Source organism: Ipomoea triloba, chromosome 5, assembly GCF_003576645.1.
Source record: "Ipomoea triloba cultivar NCNSP0323 chromosome 5, ASM357664v1".
NCBI classification, from domain to species: Eukaryota; Viridiplantae; Streptophyta; class Magnoliopsida; order Solanales; family Convolvulaceae; genus Ipomoea; species Ipomoea triloba.
Window position 1 is genome coordinate 27,339,067 of NC_044920.1, and position 20,536 is coordinate 27,359,602.

The following is a 20,536-nucleotide window of genomic DNA, read 5'->3' on the forward strand; positions in this document are numbered from 1 at the left end:
TATCTCGTTGGTCCTATCTCCTTTTATACGCCATCTCCAAGGCCTTCCAACATTGCCATCCTCTAGTCCAAGCTATGGGCCAGTGGTTCGAGGACTTTGAGCAATTTCCCTAAGCTCAAATCGACCGGCCACCTCAAGCTAACTGCTCGGGCACTAGTAGCCTAGTACCACCCCAACAATAATGTTATATGTTTAACTTCTAATGTATGTATTGTTTTCCCATAAGTCATAAAACTCATGTAAATGCAATTTGACGTCTCCACTGGGTAAGGATTGAATTTACATATTGTTTGACAATTAAATGCCAATATTTGTAAAAATGAAGGAAAAAAAAATCAAATTTGTAACTCATGAACAATTGAATAACTAAAAAAAGTGTCACTTTTCCTATCAATGATAGTGTGAATATAATGGCATGAGTCTCTTTTAACTTAGCTGATGTTTCAGGTGAAGAACATAATAATCTGACTAATTCAAATTCGAGTCCTACCTATAGAATTGCACTCCTTTAACATGGTACAAGAGTACGTGCTTTAAGAGTTTAAGATAGATACCTTAATGCCGTTGCTAACTGACTTCATTCACCAGGCTTAAATTCAAAAACTTTTGAATGACCAACTAATTTACCATCAAATAAATATGTACAATAATGGACCACTCAATCATGATGAAAGGCAAATGCACGATTGTTTGCTGACTGCTGTCTCTAAAGTCTATTATATATAGTACATAGCAGAATAATACTCTGTACAATACGGCATGCAAGCTCAGTTTCCAGCTAAAAAGTTAACAATAATCTCAAATGTACAATTTTGTCACCAAGGCCTCAGTTGGGGGGTAGTTGGTACTTACAAATCTCTTGGCTCAGCTCCCTACCTGGCTTGAGACAACTGAATGGCTTCTTGGTCATATGTAGAGTCTTCAGCCCACAGAAACTCGCGTGGCACGAGAGAGAACTCGCGATTCCTAACCTCCTCGAGCTGCTCCCACTCCGCCCATCTCTCGGCCAGGCCCACGCCCTGAAGCATGTTGATGACTTCAGTCATTCTTGGACGATCCTCGGGCGATGTTTGGGTGCAAAGCATCGCGACTTGGAGGACCGTCTCGACTTCTTTTGCATCATATGTTTTCAGGTTTGGATCCATGATGTCCTTCAGCTGTTTCTCTCTCAGTAGTTTCTTCACCTGCAGGATTTACAAACATATAAGTCGTTCCTGCTGGGAATCAAACTTATAACCTGATTGTTACCAAGTCAACAAGCGTGATCAACTTGGCTTGTGGGGTCACATTATACCATATTTGATATGAAGATATGCTGTCCACATGCTAAGAGAAAAATGTTAAGGTGCAAAAGATATAAGTTTAGGTCCTCTCACCCCCAACCCTTAATCCTCCCCTATTGAAGATTCGAATCCGAGTAATTAATGGGCACTACACCCACACTCAGACTTTCAACCACAGAGCTATGCCCCGGGGCCAAGGTGCAAAAGACATGGAACTATGGAAGCACGCGTGTTATCAACAAGAGGGAAACAGAACTTACATGATCCAGCAGCAGAACGTCTTCCTCCTCTTCTAGCCGAGAAAAATCAATGGCGCGCTGTCCAGTTACAAGCTCTAGAAGCGTTATGCCATATCCAAATACATCCGTTTTCTCCGAAGATTTTCCCGTGGACAAGTATTCCGGGGCAATGTGTCCCATGGTTCCGCGAACTTGAGTAGTAATATGTGTCAGCTTCGTGTCAACCAGTTTCGCTAATCCAAAATCACCAAGAACAGGTTCAAAATCATCATCTAGGAGGATGTTCGCCGCCTTTAGATCTCTATGTATAATCTTCGGATTGCAATGCTCGTGTAGGTACTCTAGCCCGCGTGCTGCTCCAAAAGCTATCCGTTTTCTAGTTGGCCAGTCCAGACCTCTCTCTCCCGGTTTCAGCTCTACTCGCAATCAACAGACAAAAAAGACGAATCAGTGCAGAGACTCATACTCATGCTAAGACTTATTGCAATAGCATGACAGTGAAATTGAGACATAAACAGGATGAATCAAAACGATACCTCTTAAGCGATATGCAACGCTCAGGTTCTGCATGAAAGGGTAAACAAGAATCCTCTCAGATGTGGTTGTACAGAAACCAATTAAGCGGAGGAGATTTCGATGAACTGCAACACTTATTAACTGAACTTCCCTTAAAAATGCTGCCTCTCCACCGGGACTATGGTAATCCGCCAGCCTTTTCACAGCAACCTTTGTGTTGTCTGAGAGAAAACCTTTGTACACTTTACCAAACCCCCCTTGTCCTATGATGTTACTTTCATTGAAATCCTCGGTGGCAATTTGGATTTCACGCCACGAAAACTTTCTTATTTGTCCGAAGGCAATTTTGCACTCATCTTCACCTAAAAACGCCATACGTCTCGATGTTACAAAACTCTTGGCTAAACAAGGTTCTAAGAAAAACTTTGCATAAAATACCAGTTTGAAGATACTCTCAAGGAGGAAAGCAAAATGAGAAGATACAAACATACCTTCCACATCAACAAACACGTCACTTTTGAGTTTATGAAGGCGATTGGATCGGTGTACAAAGATAGCCCCAATTAAGAGAAGAACAAAAGCGCCACAGCTTGCACCAGTAATAGCAATCTCAAGTTTTGATTTTCCGTGGGAAACTGTTATAACAACCACAACTAAGTCTCGTTTTGTACGACTGTTACTATATATCGAGTAGTATGAAAGACATGCACCTATGAACACTGACCTGGGACAGAGGAGCTCGAGACACAAGGTTGCTGGAAATGATTGCCACATCTAAGACGAGTCCTTGAAAAACTGGTGTTGCAACACATTAGATAAGAGAACACAATGACTTGCTTCTTCTATATATTATAACTTAATAGTTTAAGCATTAATGTAAAACGAAATCCAGACAAAAAGAAACACTAGACTACTAGTTTTGAAGTTCAAGGACCATATAAAAGATAGTTGAACACTGAAATTACTTGTATATTGGTACTGAAAACAACTGCACAGGAACACCTCCAGCGAGGTCGTTGGATGAGATGTCCCTGAGATCATAAACTTGCAGAGATTAAGAGCAAGAAAGAAGAAAACGGATGAAGAAGAGAAGAATACAAGTTCCCTATAAAATTTTTAACAAAAAACTGGAGATTAGGTGAAAAAAGACTTACAGTTCTTTTAGGCCGGTGATATTTACAAGTGAATTCGGAATAGGTCCGCTTAAGTGGTTTTCTCTCAAAACCCTGTTACAGAGGTTACATTTGCTTCAGTACTTCTTCAAAGAGTTTGTTCAAAGAAAATGCCAGATTTAACTAAGAAATCCAACGATAAGAATATTTTGGCCAGGCAACAAAAACGAAAGTACTGAATGCGAGCAAGATAAATGCCTTACAGATGCTTAAGATTTGGAAGCTGACCCAAAGCTGCTGGAATAGAGCCGCTGAATTTATTGTTTCCAAGGTTCAGGATCTGTAGGTTCAACATGCCAGCGAGGTATTCGGGTATGACACCTGATAGATTATTATCGTGCAAATCCCTGTATGGAACGGGTGTTAGTACGTAAGTCATTATTTACAATCATACAGTTCTTCCTTCCTCAGGGACATAAAGAAGTATAAAGAAGGCCATTTGCTTGCTGCATTTCGTAAAAACTTAAGAGGAGTTAATTAGAAAGTACAGAAATTTTATCAACAATGGATACAGCAAGTTAAGATATCATTGCTGAATATGAAGAAAATCTTTTGATTAAGTCCAATTCAAAGTATCAAGGAATTTCGAACATATCAGGATCCCTTGTTTCCGAAAAGAACCAAAAAAAAAAAGAAAAATCTGTGGGTTAGATCTTAATAATGTTACCATTTTCCATATTCTGCTACTGAAAGGGTGAGCATGTTCACAACTTCTCTGCTTTGGAATCGATTACAGGCAAGGGGATTTACTACAGTACGGATTAATAACCTAATATGCTTCTAGTGAACATGACCTGTTGGCCACCAAATATACATAGAGCATATTGAGAAAATCCAAGAATATTTAAAGTATTCCTAATCTGAGTATAGGAAGGCTGCTTAAACTCACTTTTTAGGATCATGGAAGTACTAGTAATTGCTTTATTACTTTTCTTTCCTTGAAGCTTAGCAACCTTAGATATTGCGGGATTCCCAGTTAACCTATCCAGATAGTCTTTATACAATGGCGTTCCAATATTGAGCATCATTAATATTCTTTCTGTGTTCTCGGTCCCTCCCCCCCATCTGCAGATTAATGAAAGAATAGCATACTTACAGGCTTTCCAAATACTTCAATTTGGTTATTGATGGTGAAAGCGTTCCCGAAAATCCGTTAGAGGCTAAGCTCCTGCAAATTGAGGCGTTACAGATTAACGGGATTAGAATTTCCTTTATGCAATAGAATGTTTAATTTGAACGAACTGGTAACGTGGAAAGGCACTTACAGGGATGTAACATTTCCATTTTTGCATGTGACATGAGACCAACTGTCACAAGGGCTCACAAAATCAATATTCCAATCAACGACTTTACCATTGGTATCATTAAGAGCCTTGAGGAGATCTATTAGAGCTTCACCTGACATCAGACAAACAAACATAATTGTATTCAAAACTTCTTGCATATCATGGCTGCAAATTCATTCATAAATTCGTGGAAATCAAGAAAGACTTTGTCTGATGATTTCCCCAAGTTCAATAATCAAACGGGCATATATTAGCTTTGATTATAATCAGATAGATATGAGGCTTGAAGGACTAAGTTAGCAAAAGGTTAATGTTTTAGAAGACCTATCCGTACCATTTTATGTAGTTATACAAAATTCGACAGACATTAATAAAATAAACGAATTGAAGCCAGGTACCTTCAACTTTAGGCTTATTGAAGGAATAACAACTCCTTGAGAGAACCAGCAGCATAAGCAAGCGAACTGCTAGTTTCAAGAATAACTTCTGGATAGTAAAAGCCCTGTTCATGGTATACTCTCGACCACCGGGTGATATACCTTCTCTCATAGGCATTTCTATGCAAAACGAAATCACCAAAAATAAGAATAGTTAAAGCACATGTGTGCACAAGAAGATGCAAGTAAAAAGGGTTAAGGGAAATGGCAAAGAAACAGCATGATGCATGTAGTTGAGCAAAATACCTCTATGTACTATGAATTTCCATACTATATAAACATATATGCTTCACATGCAATGTGATAATTTAATCAAAGGCACTACTATAGTACTATGTATTTGATGTATAAATCATTATTGCATACAGTTGTGAATGATATGATGCCGATTATGCAATACTTGAGCCTGAGCTTGTAGGATATTGATTATTGGGTATCTGGTTCTAGCTTATCAGCATATAAAGTTGGTAATCACAAGAAGCAAAAAAGCATAAAATAGATCCATGATATTTAGGTGAATATTAATATATAGTATATAGATAGATGGGTCTTTCACAGTAAATCAACTCGGGACAACTCCAGCCAAGTTGGTCAGACTGTTGACTTGATAACCACAAGGTTACAAGTACTCTAAGCAGCGGCCTATTGACCTTCTTGGTTTGAGATGGTCAACTATGGGTAACTTAGGCTGGTTTATCTTATTGCGATCTTTTATCAGCTAGGGTCACAAGGTGAGGTTTATTCAATGTACACCCTAAATTAGTGGGTGCGGGTTTTCCTCATCACGACATCACCAAAAGAGGTAGTTTGGCTTCTTTGCCCATTGTATTGCACCATTATTATCCTTCCCATCCATGGGCTAAACTTATGAATAATCATTGAAAAAGTTGTTTCAAAACATTCAATTGCTTAAACTCACACACCAATAAGGAAAGTGTTTACTCAGTGCTCTCAATCATCAAATATGAAGCAATTCCCATTCTCCCCAAATGTACCCAAAAGTTTAAAACAAAAAGTGGCCTTCTTTGATCAAAATACCCACTTTGATCCTAACATTTCTTCACACTTCTGATAAATCTTTGTTAAGGTAATTTTTCCAAGTTATATCTCTATCTTACACTTAAAAGCACTGCACAAACACCCACTTTGGCAATTGAGAAACAGACAGTTTAATCATATCACCAGATCCTCCAGAGCTACATATATATAATATATGCATGCATTTCCTCAGCAAAATAATCATAAAAATAAGAAGCTAAAAGAGCATGATAATTAAGGGTTCATGCAGTGATAACCATTATCAGACCAAATCCATGCACAAATACAAATACCCACAACACATATACAGAAATAAGAGATATAAAGGGAAGAGAGCTCACCTGGTTTGGGCAAGCTAGAAGGATGAAGGCTAGGCTGAAATTGCAATTATGAATTATTAAGAAGCATAATAAAAGGGAATAAAAGGGGGTGTTGTCATGATAATTGACATCAACATCCACATTCCACATAGTAATTTAATATATATGTATATATATAACAATGTGATCAAATGGCCGGAGGGTTGGGAAAGGGACCCACAAAGCATTGAGGCAAGAAAAGAAAATGGAAGAGAGAAAAGGGAATTCTATTCTGAGAAGTGGGAGGGGGAAGGCCAATGGAGTAGAGTGAGTGGAGAATAGGGTCTACTAGCTAGGAATTGGATTGAATGGGGGGTGGTGGATGGTGGGGTGAATGAGGAAGATAGAATCCCACTACTGATTACTGACTAATCACTCTATAAATTTAAACTTTATGCTGGATGAAAGTTGGTCATATTTACCACAGTAATTAATTGCTGTGTATGTATTTTGTGCAAAATTGTTGGTAAGCATGCACAACATGATTTTTTTTTAATGGTGTGGATTCTTGTGTAAATAATATTTGTATAATTAAATATATTTTACTTCATGTTAATGCCTATATAATTAGGTATTTTTTTTTTAATGGTGTGTCTTCTCCCCTGCATCTGCAACCATGGGCTCTCAAAGTGCTAAACAAACAAAAAGAAAGTGGACACCCGAAGAAGACATTATATTAGTGTTTGATGGACTTCAATATCATCGTGATATGGATATGTTTCAAAAGTTTATGGATATGTTTCAGAAGTTTGATCGTGTATTACAAGAGGTTGATAGTTTGACTTTAGATGAAATGGACCTTGTTTCGTTAAAGCTCACTGATCATCCTAATAAAGTGACTTTTTTCTCATCCTGATCGAAGACTACAGTGTATCAGAAGATTCCTTGCTGGTCATTAATCATTTTTGTGTCATTAATCATTAATCATATTTATATTTTATGAACATTGCTACTATCATTGAATTTTTTTGAGTATTTTGTTTTAAAAAAAAAACTTATGTTATTTTTCTTCTGAATATTAATAAATGTTCTTTAAAAAATTTTGTTAGCATATGAGGAAACTGATGTGATGATGATGATATATTGATTAGCAGTTGATTATGAAATGATGTTTAATTGATGTGTAATAATAATAATAATAATAATAATAATAATAATAATAATAATAATAAATTTGTACAAGGACATTTATGTCTTTTAAATGTATATTCAATTTCTATTCCTTTAACCAACCAAACGTTGGAATACAATTCTCAAATACATTCTTTCAGCGAACCAAACAATATAATACAATTATTATTCTATTCATTAGGTATTCCATTCCTTTAAGGAATAATATTTTCATTCCCTTCAAATTCATTACGTGAACCAAACGTGTTGTGAGCTCTGATATGATGACAGTATTGACAATCAATATATTAAGTAACTAGACATGTCAAATAATATTATACACTAATATAATGTTCAAAGTTGTTATAATCATAAACATTATTATGAATAAATGGAACTACTATTTGCCGCATAAATATTATTGCACTCTTGTTGGAATATTATTGAATTATAATATGAACATACACCACTAATTGGATATACAGTTATTAACTTATTATTGCTTTCGGCCGGTCAATTGAAATTGGTTGGATAGCTTGATTTAATAATTACAAGATTCTAATTTTGACTTGGAAGGGAGTTGTCTATAACCTTTGTTATTTGAACTGATCATTTATGAACAATTTAGGTTTGTCATTGTCCTCCCTATTTTATGTTTTTAAATGTACAAATAAACGTAATCTCTATTTCCTTTTTCTTTTTCTTTTTTTTTTTTTGGAAAAAAATAAAATTTTAAACTCTTGTTAATAACACACTCTAAAATTTCTTTTTTTAATAGTGATCAAGTCATAGTTAATAACTTAAATTGAATAAGTTTAATAAATCTCAATTGGTCACAAATGTGAAGTTTGAGAAGAAAAATTAGGGATCAGATTTCACTAGTGACAGTGTCGGAGCAACCCCTCAAAGTGAGGGGCTCCTTGTGCACAGTAAGTAAATGTATAGCCTCTGTATTAAGCTGAATTACCATGATTTATATACTTATATAGTATATTGTATTACGAATCTCATTTCACAGTTTTAGCAAATAGGATGAATATTGCAACCCCAAAAAAGAAAAAAACAATAATAAAGAACACAAGTAGTGGTAGTCAATCAAGTAACAAAGATTATGTCCAAAAATCAGATTCCCCTAAATCAATAATCAACTAATCACTGCCCACTTTGTGTCTTTCTCAGCAATGGAAAAACACTATACTTGCAAAAAGAGGTTCTCTCATGTTGCTATGTTTTGTGTCATTTTTTGGTTGATTTGTCGTGAATTTTGACCAAATGGAAAGATGCTTAATTGGGTACAATCACAAAGCTAAGGCAAGAACCTTCTTTAGCATCATGAGTCATGAACCCAACATGCGCTAATAAAAAAATCATTTTTTGTTTTGTTTTGTTTTTTTTTTAGTGTGTGTATTGTATGTACGTGTTAGATAAATATATAACGATATGTTTCTATGACTTATTTGAACAATAGTATCTGTTATGTGGGTTTGTACATCTTTATCCATTTTTTGGTTGATTTGTGTTAAGAGTTTATGAGCCCACAATCTTTATTTGAAAGTACGCTCTAAAAAAATTACAATAAAATAAACCAGTTTTGATTGGTCAGAATTGACTAATTCAAATTAAGAAAGTTAATAGACATCCCCACAAAAAATTGAACTTAAAACATTGTACGTGATTATTACCAAATTAACTGTCTGACCAACTCAATCAGATTCTTTATAACTCATCCAATTATAAAGAATCTGAATATTAGTAGCTTAACCTTGTAAACACTCCTTGGTTGATAGAAAGAGGCAGGAGCTAATTTACTAGTCCTTCAACCTTTTGCAATGAATAAAGGTTACCATAATTTTCCCCCAAGAAAAAATGACTGAAATGTGGATAAGAAAAGGCAAGAAGAAAAGCTTATAGTACGAGACAAGTCAAAAAGGAAGCAAATATAATAGCGATCCAGACAACCTTCTTTGTGGTGTTTGACGTTACCTAAAAGACATTATGGGATATGGCATTGGTACCAAATGTGTGTCATAAGGAACACAAACATTGCTATAGTGGAATAATTAATTGAAATTTGCTTTTTATTATTTTTATTTTTTCTCTGTGCTTTGATGGAATAGTTCCATCAAACTTGTAATGCTTCTTATCCCTTAACAAAAGCATAAATTGACTTCAATTGAAGTGGGCAAAATAGAAAGTCTAAAGGAACTATTTTTCCATCACTACCACTGTATATTACCCTAAGATTAGTGGAGGTAAATCACAGGATATGTTTCAACTAGTCTGATCTAACTTTGCACCATGACTGCCCATTTAGCAAAATAAAACTTATGAATTTATTTTAAGTTGGTTGACTAGTTAAATTGTGTTGTTCTGTATATATATGGATCCACCCCAATAATTATTTTTCATTCAACTAACTATATATTTAAATTATACTTCAACTTGATAAATTATATGTGGATGAACACTTGCAATAAAAACAAACTAAAGATAATTACATAACAGAAAATAGATGACTCAAAAGATCAGAGAGCAAAGTGCAAATAGAAAATGATTCAAAAAGCTAGCTTTATATAGATTTAATATGCCACACATTACTTTACACAATAATATAATTTGTTTGCACATAATATAAAGTTGATATGCACAAGAGATGTGACAAAGTTTAATTCTTTTCATTAGCATCACTACATACATACAACATTGCAAATCAAAAACCCTTCTATAGATGAACAATATAATAAGAAGAGAAAAATTTGAAATATATTTTAGATGAAAACAAATTATTCGAAAGAAAATACAAAGCAAATAAAATGATTACAAACATAGGGAAAATGAAAAGGGGACTCTATGAGTGTAATTGAGTTAAGTAGAGTAAGAGTAGTAGAAGTTGGAATTGGACTTGATTCAAAAAATTAATGCTCGAACTTCACTGAACTTTAATTTATTATTGAACTTGAACTTGACTAAACTTAACTCAAACTCAAGTATTAAGATATTCAAATTCGGTTTAATCTATTATTCAAAATTAAGCTCAGCTCAATGGTAACTAAATCAAATTTAAATCTTCATCATATTGAATCCAAATAACAGGAGTAACTTGACTCGTTTATATTTTGAAACACTATGAAAAATGTAAAGAATTTATGATGTGATGTGTATAATGTATCAATATTATAATGAGGCTGCAATGCTGCATAGTGCTTGCCTAACTGGGCTTTTGGGTAAGTATGTTGGCAGCCCATTTTTCCCCGCAAACAATCATTATTACATAGATGATCCATATAGTTATATGGATCATAAATAAAAAGTACATTATTTGAATATTGAAAGTACATTATTTTATATATTATGGAGTATTAAATAACGTACAGTCAGTACACAAATAATGTATATACACAAATCATGTACTTTAGTATATTAAGAATGTATTTTATATTCACGGTCCACACAATAATTTACCGCGCAAAGGTATCCTTTTTAAAAAATATAAATGGAATCAAGTGGCCCCCAACTCGTCTCTCACATTTTTGCTAAACCGTGGTTGATACTATGGGCAAATTATTGTCTGGACCACGGTCCAAAACAACGTCGTTTTGATGTTAAAAGAAAAAATCTTTCTTTCACATGTGTGTTAGAATAATGAACATTTTGGAATAAGATAATGTATTTTATAAGTTAAAATAATATATTTTATGTGTTTTTGGACCGTGGTCCAAGACTACAATCTACGTAATAATGATTAGATATTGTGACATTAGGCAATTTATATCATGGACCAGGGTTCACATAGTATTATAGACCCTAGATCGAAATAACGAGATACAAAATCTATGCCTGTAAGATATAGAATTTCATAACACAAAACACATACACACACACATATATATATATATATACACTTATTTTTCAAATCTTATATAATTTAGGTACATAATTTGTGTTCATAGAGACAAAATTTCACAATACAAAGACACATAAATTCATAAAATACAATTATTAATTAGTTTCACGTACAGAATTTCACAACATAACACACAAAAACATGCATCAGGGTCGAAAGTTAAAATATGTTGTCCTATTGGCAGTATGTGCATGCGTGTGCGATTGAATTAAAATATGTTTTATTGCTTCAATCGAAATAGAAGCAAAGTTAGAATATGTTGTCGTATGTGCTTGGTTGAACAAACCACCACCACTGCCTTCACTTTTCTAGTTTTCTTTGCTTGTAGGTAAGAGGTGATAATGTTGGGGGTCATAGATTTGGAACGTAACGAATCATTTGCTAAAATATTTGGATAATATCAACCTCTTCTTATTCTTGATGTGAATTAGAACTCTCCAGAACTGCAGTCTGTGAAAACGTGTTTGTTGGATGATAATAATGAGTCCCCAAAAAGGAAAAAAAAAAGTGAGAAAAAGAATGTCACCAAATTAAATTCTTTCCCAGATTGCAATTAGAAGAGATTTATCAGATCTTTCTGCATCCTTGGAGAATACTTATGGCAATGATTATAAATTAAATGAGGGTATTGATAACATGGTGACTATCCGGCCTGCAAGTAAGGAGCATAAATCATTCCACTAATCAAACTATCATCCCTGCATTATCTCTTCATGCCTACATTATATCATCAATGGTCAAAGACAAGAGCAGAACATCTTCACTTAGTTACAGCTCATTTGGGTCATTGGGTTAATTTTCTTAGCAAATTATTCTGTTAACAATTTTTAAATTCTATTTTCACAATTTTTAAACTCTATGTTCATATTTATAGAATTCTATGTTCACAATTTCATAACTACGAGTTTTTTTAAAAAAAAACATATACGCATATTCAATAATCAAATACAAAAATAAAAATCAAAGATTAGTGTTTACTTTAAAAGGTAGATAATTCTTGTTAAAATTTTAACAACTTGATAAAAGTGTTATTATGTCATGTGTTTTACAACATTAAATTTTGTGCTTTGACAAATATATATTTATATAAATAAGAAGTACGTACAACTCTTTTAAAAAAAAAATACCAACTTACAAAACACAAGATATAACTTTATAAAAGGTGTAGTATCATAAAAATTTCAAAACAGTTTAAATCCATCCACCATATTATTATTTATTATGATAGTGAAAGTGCTATATATATCTTCAAGTCTTGGGAAGCTAGTAATAATTGTTCCCAAATAGTAAAAGGAAAGATGTCATATGTGTACAAGTCGCAGGCAACTTTCTTTCATCCGAATGAATATAATGGGAGTGATTGAGTAAAGAGGATGGCTATTGTCAGCTTTGCAATCTTAGACAAAGCAAAAAATATCAATTTTTTTTTAAAAGAAAATTATTAACCATTTCATTTGGAGGAAATATAGAAAAACCAGACATGCTTTTTGGAGGTCGTACGTTTGGTATATTACATTTGCTTGCGTGGGTGGAACCAATGCAAGAAATCAACTCTTCTGGAAATGGGTTTGATATATGTTTTTAGGTTACCCTCCTCAGAGAGACATATGTTATGCTAGCTTAGCTTCCCCATAAACACCGCCTATATGGCTAGCTATATATTATATTCCTAAACTTCTTAGGCCACAAAATATCATTAATGTTGAACCGATCAGTTATAAGCAACATATGATAGTTTATCTCATTGTAGTCTTTTGCCAAGTAAAAACACAAAGTGAATTTCATAAAGGGCGCACCTTCAAGTAGCGAATGCGAATTTATTTATTATATTTGACTGAAAATAATATTATTTTTTTACGATGACACACATTTAAAATTTTTATGAAAACTAAGAACTGTATAATACATTTCAGCGAGTTTAATTGTATAAATTGTGTCGAGATTAGTCCATATATAAATTAGTAAACAAAAGAATTATTGTAACTAGCCTTGAAGACTAAGAACAACATAATGTTTCATTATCACAATTCACACCAAACCTCAAACAATCCTAGTATATACCATCAAACGCACTCTATTCAAGGATTGCGTGGAAGACAAACCAAACATGCCTTTGTTCTTTTTCATCCTTAGCTTCCATCATCATTAGTAGATGAGTTAGTCCACCAACCTCTTCTCATCTTTTCTAGCTCTTCATCTTAGCTTCAATTATGTATCTATTTTTTTTTTTCTTTTTTGGTTATTACCCATTATAATATGGCAAATTATATCGTGGACCATAGTCCACAATACCATGATCATAACTGATACTGAAGTTGTGTTGAACGGATACTGCAGTTGTGTTGAAAAGATACTGCAGTTGTGTTGAAAGGAAACTGCAGTTGCACGGAACAGAGGCCGTTCATCCGTTCCACACAACTGCAGTATCCGTTCAACATAGCTGCAGTATCTTTTCAACACAACTGCAGTTCCAGATGAATGACACGGCCTCTGTTCCGTACAACTGCAGTTCCTTTTCAACACAACTAAAGTATCCTTTCAACACAACTACAATATCCTTTCAACACAACTGCAGTATCAACCATGACCCATGGTCCACAGTATAAGTACTGTTATAATATTCCAAGGACACAAAGACAAACCCAAAGTAAATACAACGTTGCTAGTCTTACGTCTTTCGTGCGATTGGGTCTAGACTATAGTTGAGATTCCTCAACCATCCCTTTAACTTAGATAACGTAACATTGCTAGCTTGCTTTAAATTTTAATTTTGGTGTCAAATTTTGTATATTTTTATGTGATTTTAATTATTTGATTACTACATAAATTTATTAGTTTGCAAATAATCAATGGACGTGCATGAAAGATTACGACATTTGTAACTGATGACATCATACCATTTGATATAAACTATTTGACTCTTTGTGCTACAACAAGTTGAGAAAAGTATGTATGAACAAATACTACAATGTAATAGAATCAATAGAACTCAAAAAAAAATATTTTCTTTAATTTATTTGGAAACACTATTGAGAATATAATGTTTGAACTTTGATCAAAATGGTGTAAGTATCGGAAAATGCACTTTGGGTGAAGCTCACCATATGACTATAGTCAGCAAAAGACCACAATCAACATCTAATGAATTAATATAAATAATACATGAATTTAAAACATGTGAGTAATACTGCACAACTTTTTTTAATTTCTTATGGTGAGTCAATCAATTAATGAACATCTAATGAATTAATATAAGAAATTTTAGTGATATTGGTAAGTAAATTTCAAATGGAAAAATAACATTATTCGAAATTAAATCCTAGTAATAGTTTTGAAGATGAGCCCTTGTTTTCTCCAACAACCTTCAATATGACTCACAAAGATGACATATCACCTTCCTTTGACGTTTAGATGAACTTGAAATTTGAAATGTCTAATTAGCTACTATACTATATACCATTTTCTCTTAGCTTAGCTTCTCTTTCTCTCTCTTTATATATTAACGTATCTATTCCTATTTCATCTCATTCTTCTAAGTTGTCCGCCTTCCATTTATTCCGTCCGATCCGATAGATCCATCTTTTTTTCTGAGAAATTTTTGTCTTTCTTCAGACCATTTCTTCCACTAAACGCTATATATAGAGACGAAAGCTGATAAGTCTGATAGAATTTGGTGACGATTGAAAAAAATATTTATATATAATGGGGTTTTCGTTTCCGTTGAAGTTCGTGATCGTCATTGTTGCCGTTTCGATCTTGTTAGTGTTGCCGCCGGTGAATTCCACGTCCAGGAATGCGATCAAACTGAGTAGAGGGTTTCAGGTGAGACTCCGGCACGTCGATTCCGGCGGGAATTTCACGAAATTCGAGAGATTGCAGCGTGCAATGAAGCGCGGGAGGCATAGGCTTCACAGGCTGAGTGTGTTGGGGGCGGCGGCGGAGGACGACGACGTGAAGTCGCAGATACACTCCGGCTCCGGCGAGTTTTTGATGGAGCTGTCGATCGGGACGCCGCCGTCGCCGTTTGAAGCTATTTTGGACACCGGAAGCGACTTGATTTGGACGCAATGTAAGCCTTGCCGGCAGTGTTTCGCTCAGAAATCGCCGATTTTCGATCCGGTGAAATCGTCCTCCTTCTCTAAACTCCCCTGCGGCAATAAGCTTTGTGCGGCGTTGCCGATGTCGTCGTGCGGCGAAGGCTGCGAGTATACATACGCCTACGGCGATTATTCCACGACTCAAGGAACTATGGCGTCGGAGACGTTTACGTTCGACAATAAAGTTTCGGTCCGAAACGTCGCGTTCGGTTGCGGCGACGATAATGAAGGCACCGGATTCAGTCAAGGCGCCGGCCTCGTCGGCCTCGGCCGGGGACCATTATCGCTGGTTTCGCAGCTCACTGAGCCTAAATTCTCCTATTGCCTAACCGCCATCGACGGCGGCGATAGCGGCGGCGACACCACCGCAAAGAGCACTCTTCTAATGGGCTCTCTCGCGGGAATCAAACCCGGGAAATACGGAAAGGTAGTTACAACCGCTTTGGTGAAAAACCCGTTACAGCCCTCCTTCTACTACATCACTCTCAAAGGCATCACCGTGGGCGGCACGCGCCTCCCAATCCCCGAATCCTCCTTCAAGCTCGACTCCGACGGGAGCGGCGGGATGATAATCGACTCCGGCACCACCATCACGTACCTGGAAGGAAAAGCATTCGAGGCAGTAAAAAAAGAATTCGTTAACCAAATGGATCTTCCGGTGGACGATTCCGGATCGACGGGACTCGACCTATGCTTCACGCTCCCGGCCGACGCCGAGGACATAACCGTCCCGAAAATGATATTCCACTTCGACGGCGATGACGCCGATCTAGACCTCCCCGGCGAGAACTACATAATCGCCGACAAGAGCTCCGGGATGGCGTGCTTAGCCATGGGAAGCTCCAGTGCAATGTCCATATTTGGGAACGTGCAACAGCAGAATATGATGGTGGTTCATGATCTTACTAAGGAGACTCTCTCTTTTGTACCAACACAATGTGATCAATTGTGATTATTGACAATAACCAACTCATGCATGGTGTCATATATGTAGGGAGATTTTTAAAATCTCGACCACCTAAATTATCATGTTGTATTTTGTGTTTTGTTAAATTGTGCTTTGTTGTTAAAGTACAGCTCTTGAAACACAAAATATAACTCACTGATACAAGTTAAAATGCACCAATCGCATTTTAAAAGTTTCGTTCATATATATATTGCATTTGATTGTATTTCTCTCAATTTGGAATTTGGATACTTATATATATAATGAGGGATGATATTGTTATGGCAATTATAGTCTTTCGGTGTGTATACTTAATTGTGTGTTTTTAAAACATTTACAAAACTAGAATGCACATAATTGAGTATCAACATTATAAATTATTTATGGTTTGAAAATGGTTGTTATATAACCGCACCAACAACCAAGGGTATATGCACGAGGTATAATGAGAGTTCTAAGCCAAGCACCCTCAACACATAAGGAGAAGGTGATCAAGATTGAGAAGAAGAAAAAGACGACTTATTGACTGCTTTCTTCCAGAAGTAGAAGAAGGCAACCATGGGTCACTAGCCGGAACCTTTAAAAAAAACATTAAAATATTCTTTTTATCATTAATTAACATGTTGGTTATTGGTAAAAAAGACTTAATTACATTATTTTATTGAATTGAAGTGTGTAATTGTAACTTTTAAAGTTTAGTTGTCGAAGTACTTTAAGTTCAAGTCGATTCCTTAAAAATTAATTACTCATGCTCATAATAAAATAATAGTTACTCAACATTAACCTATGGGGGAAAAAAATACTACACATTTTTTTTTCTTATTATATATTATTTAATTTAATTTGATTAAAGAAGAGAATATGATAATTTTGGATCAGCATCATCATCATCAAATAAACTGGAAGTCTGGAAGCCACATGGGAAGATTGGCCCAAAACTCTGCCCTGCCCTACTCAGTACTCACTCACATCACATTTGTAGTTTTTTGACAATTATCGTGATGTTGTTCGCATGTTGTCTGTACTCTGTCGTGGGTCTATTGCGCAAATTGGGCAGGGTGGGATCGGAGAGACACAAAAAGCTTCAGCAGAAGGAAAGAGAAAGTTTAAGAGAGAATAATATTGAAGAATGAAATGGGCATTAAGGTAGTAATGTAGTATGCCATAAATTCAGTTATCACATAAAATTAAAATTTCAGAAAATTTCTCAATGTTTTTAGTACCCTATTCATTGAAACCACAATTATGGCACTAAAATTTCTACTGCAATTGTCAGGGATAACCTATTGCATTGTGAAACACCAATCAACTGATAAATGATACTTCCTATATGACAAGAGTGCAAGACAAGCTCACAAGCATATATGACAATAATAAACAAGGACTCATTTTTTAACTCAAGAAAAAATAATTCTCAAAATATGAAGCAGAAGCAATTCATAGTTGTGAATATCCAAGCACATGTAGAAAGTAGCTTTATCTAGGCACCTTAACAGTAACTAGAAAACTTAATCAAAATAATGATAGAAGTTAAAATCTCCCTTATCTTCCCAGATAATATCTTTCACTTAAACAGGTCTAAAATTGCAGAACAAGGAAACTGATAACGAGACAGTATTAGACCAAACAAGTTACACAAAGATGTTGGGCCTAGACGCCTTGTATGTGGTCTTGAGCTTCCTGGATGGTGGCCTCACCTTCTTCAACACCAACGGGAACTTGATCTTGGAGTTGTGGAATTGCTTGGTGCTCTCCCTCTTGCAGAGTTTTGCGGGAATGGTGGCTGTCTTGATGATTTGGATGCAGTGGTGGCGCACCCTGTGACGAGAAGCCATCTCAGTGTACATTTGTTCAACAGCACCATTCAAGGTTGTGTCACGGAACTCCTTGTACATATTGTGATACCCGGTTCTGCTCTGGTACCTCAACCATATCCCGTAATTCTTAACCTTGGTAGGACACTTCTCAAATATCTAGAGATACACAAACGGAAAACGTTTCAATTTCAACAACTATAATTTGACTGGATATTGAAATATACTAATTCTTGAAAAGTAGATACATTGAAAGAAAGCACGAGATACTTAAATAGTTGAATGCATCTAATGCACGAGACATATATGCATTCAGAAAAAAAGGCTGTTCTAAGAACTTCATTCATGCAACTGAATTGGATATAAAGTATGAAACTAGAAATTAGACTACCAGAATAGAAACACTTGCACAAGGGGGGAGTCCAGGTAACTCATAAACAGTCAATTCATTAGCTACCCGAATTACAGTGTTTGGTTGGAGGGAATTGCAATTCCAATTCCCTCATTTTGTTGAATTGCAATTCATACATCCCCCATATGAATTGCAATTCAATGGGAAAAGGAAAGGGAAAAAGGAAAGAAAAACACTTTTTTACCCCTGATTATTATTAGTATTATTATAACACAAGGTTTCGTCTTTATACCACTTCTTCCCTTCTCATTCCCAATAATTTTATTCCTCTCTACCAAACAATGTAATTTGAATTTCTACCTTATTTCCACCTTATTCTTTTCTCACAGAATTACAATTCCTTCCCCCCTAATTCCTTCCTTCAAACCAAACACTCTATTAGCATAGGGAACATTGTTATGAATTTACTCCATAAAGAAAAGGCCAAATTAAAATCTTCCTCCATGACAATGAACAAAGAACAACAATAAAAATACCAAATGAAAGTCCAGTGAATAATAGGAGCAACTAGTAAAGCATATATCCACCGAATGATCCTATAATTCATAGTCATTATAATTCATAGTCATTTATAAGCAAAACACATAGAAATGATGATAGCCAACAATTATTGAAGCCATGGGACATTTTTGCTTATTAATCAGATACTGAACCACACTATTGCAAGAATAACTACATAGATCAGATGTATGAGACTTAGTTCATATACGATCTACAAATAACAAAGCATATAGAATCAATTAAACCAAAACCATTTAATAAATTGATCAGCTCAAAAATGCAAATACCTCATTGATAGCGAGGACCTGACCATTGCTTTTCTTAACTTTCTTCAGCTTCCTCAAAAAATACCTTTTCACAACAAAAAAAAAAAAAAACAGACGATAAAAAAACCATTCAAATAGGGACATACAGCGTACCGATATATATGTGTCTAAACCGATAGAAGGAGAGAGCATTACCAGAACTTGGACTTGGCACGGACCTCATTGGTCGCCCAGAGCTTCATGCGGTAGATCTTGGGGTGCTCATCAGTCTCCGACGGGAGACCTCTTCCGACAACCTGGTACTGATGGAACTGCACCGGCAAACACAAACCCTCGAATTATTGTTGCGCAGACATACGTGTATGAATCTTGGTCGAATTGAAAGTAGATAGAGAATAGATAGCACTTACTCTGTAGGTCACCATTTTCGCAACGACGGAGCCGTCTTCCTGAGATCCTCTCTCTCCCTCCCTCTCTCTGTGCAGCTAGGTCGTTGTTAATGATAGATAGACGAGAGGGTTTTGTAAATGGCCACTCTACGAAAACCCTAATTATATGGGCCTTAGCAGGCTGAAGATGGTATAAAGTTTTCAGATTTGGCCCAACAAAATTGGGCCTTAATGTAGTAGGAATAACCTTCTCTACAAATTAGGAGTTGTTATACCATTGATCATGGTCTATCTTGCCAATCATTATTGCATGGGGTCCATGCAGCTGTGTGGACCAAAAATTAAAAGTACATTATTTTTGTACTGAAGGTACATTATTTTTATATTGTAGGTACATTATTTTTGTACTGAAGGTACATTATTTGATATATACTGTCAAATAATGTACTTACAATACAAAAAATAATGTACCTTTAGTATAAAAATAATGTACTTTTTATTTTTGGTCCACACAGCTGTGTGGACCATGGTCCATGCAATAATTTGCCTCATCTTGCAACGTAGACTTTGATCCTAAACTATGTTTTTTTAGTATTAGAATAAGGTTCAAATTGATTACTGAGCGTAATTTGACCATTAAAAATGTGAAATTAGGTCACAAAACACTACAAATGTATGCAATTTCACCTGAGGTTACCATCTATTTCATCTGGTTACCTACTTATGTGAATGGTGAGTTAACATTTTTAAATAATTTTTAATAATAA

The 20,536-nt window shown here is 35.3% G+C and overlaps 3 protein-coding genes across 4 annotated transcripts; 1 reads left to right on the forward strand and 2 right to left on the reverse strand.

Annotated features, from left to right (window-relative positions):
• Positions 1-590: 590 nt before the first annotated feature.
• On the reverse strand, positions 591-6,511 carry LOC116020592 (probable LRR receptor-like serine/threonine-protein kinase At5g63710). 2 transcript variants are annotated; one of them, XM_031261058.1, is made up of 12 exons: positions 6,313-6,511; positions 4,895-5,053; positions 4,476-4,608; positions 4,307-4,378; positions 3,414-3,557; positions 3,193-3,264; positions 3,004-3,069; positions 2,763-2,833; positions 2,530-2,673; positions 2,059-2,400; positions 1,544-1,938; positions 591-1,184 (listed from the first exon to the last, which is right to left on the reverse strand). In XM_031261058.1, exons 2-12 carry the CDS (start codon positions 5,049-5,051, stop codon positions 873-875), a joined length of 1,908 nt encoding a protein of 635 aa, XP_031116918.1. In that variant the 5' UTR covers positions 5,052-5,053; positions 6,313-6,511; the 3' UTR covers positions 591-872. The 2 variants fall into 2 exon arrangements, with proteins under 2 accessions (XP_031116918.1, XP_031116919.1); XM_031261059.1 differs by lacking the exon at positions 6,313-6,511 and adding an exon at positions 5,180-5,295.
• Positions 6,512-14,833: 8,322 nt separating this feature from the next.
• Positions 14,834-16,675, forward strand: LOC116018696 (aspartic proteinase nepenthesin-1-like). Its single transcript, XM_031258659.1, has one exon. It carries the CDS (start codon positions 15,047-15,049, stop codon positions 16,391-16,393), a length of 1,347 nt encoding a protein of 448 aa, XP_031114519.1. The 5' UTR covers positions 14,834-15,046; the 3' UTR covers positions 16,394-16,675.
• Positions 16,676-17,775: 1,100 nt separating this feature from the next.
• On the reverse strand, positions 17,776-19,910 carry LOC116018855 (60S ribosomal protein L18a). Its single transcript, XM_031258869.1, has 4 exons — positions 19,791-19,910; positions 19,576-19,691; positions 19,402-19,465; positions 17,776-18,360 (listed from the first exon to the last, which is right to left on the reverse strand). The coding sequence occupies exons 1-4, from the start codon at positions 19,803-19,805 to the stop codon at positions 18,019-18,021; spliced, it is 537 nt and encodes a 178-aa protein (XP_031114729.1). The 5' UTR covers positions 19,806-19,910; the 3' UTR covers positions 17,776-18,018.
• Positions 19,911-20,536: the final 626 nt, after the last annotated feature.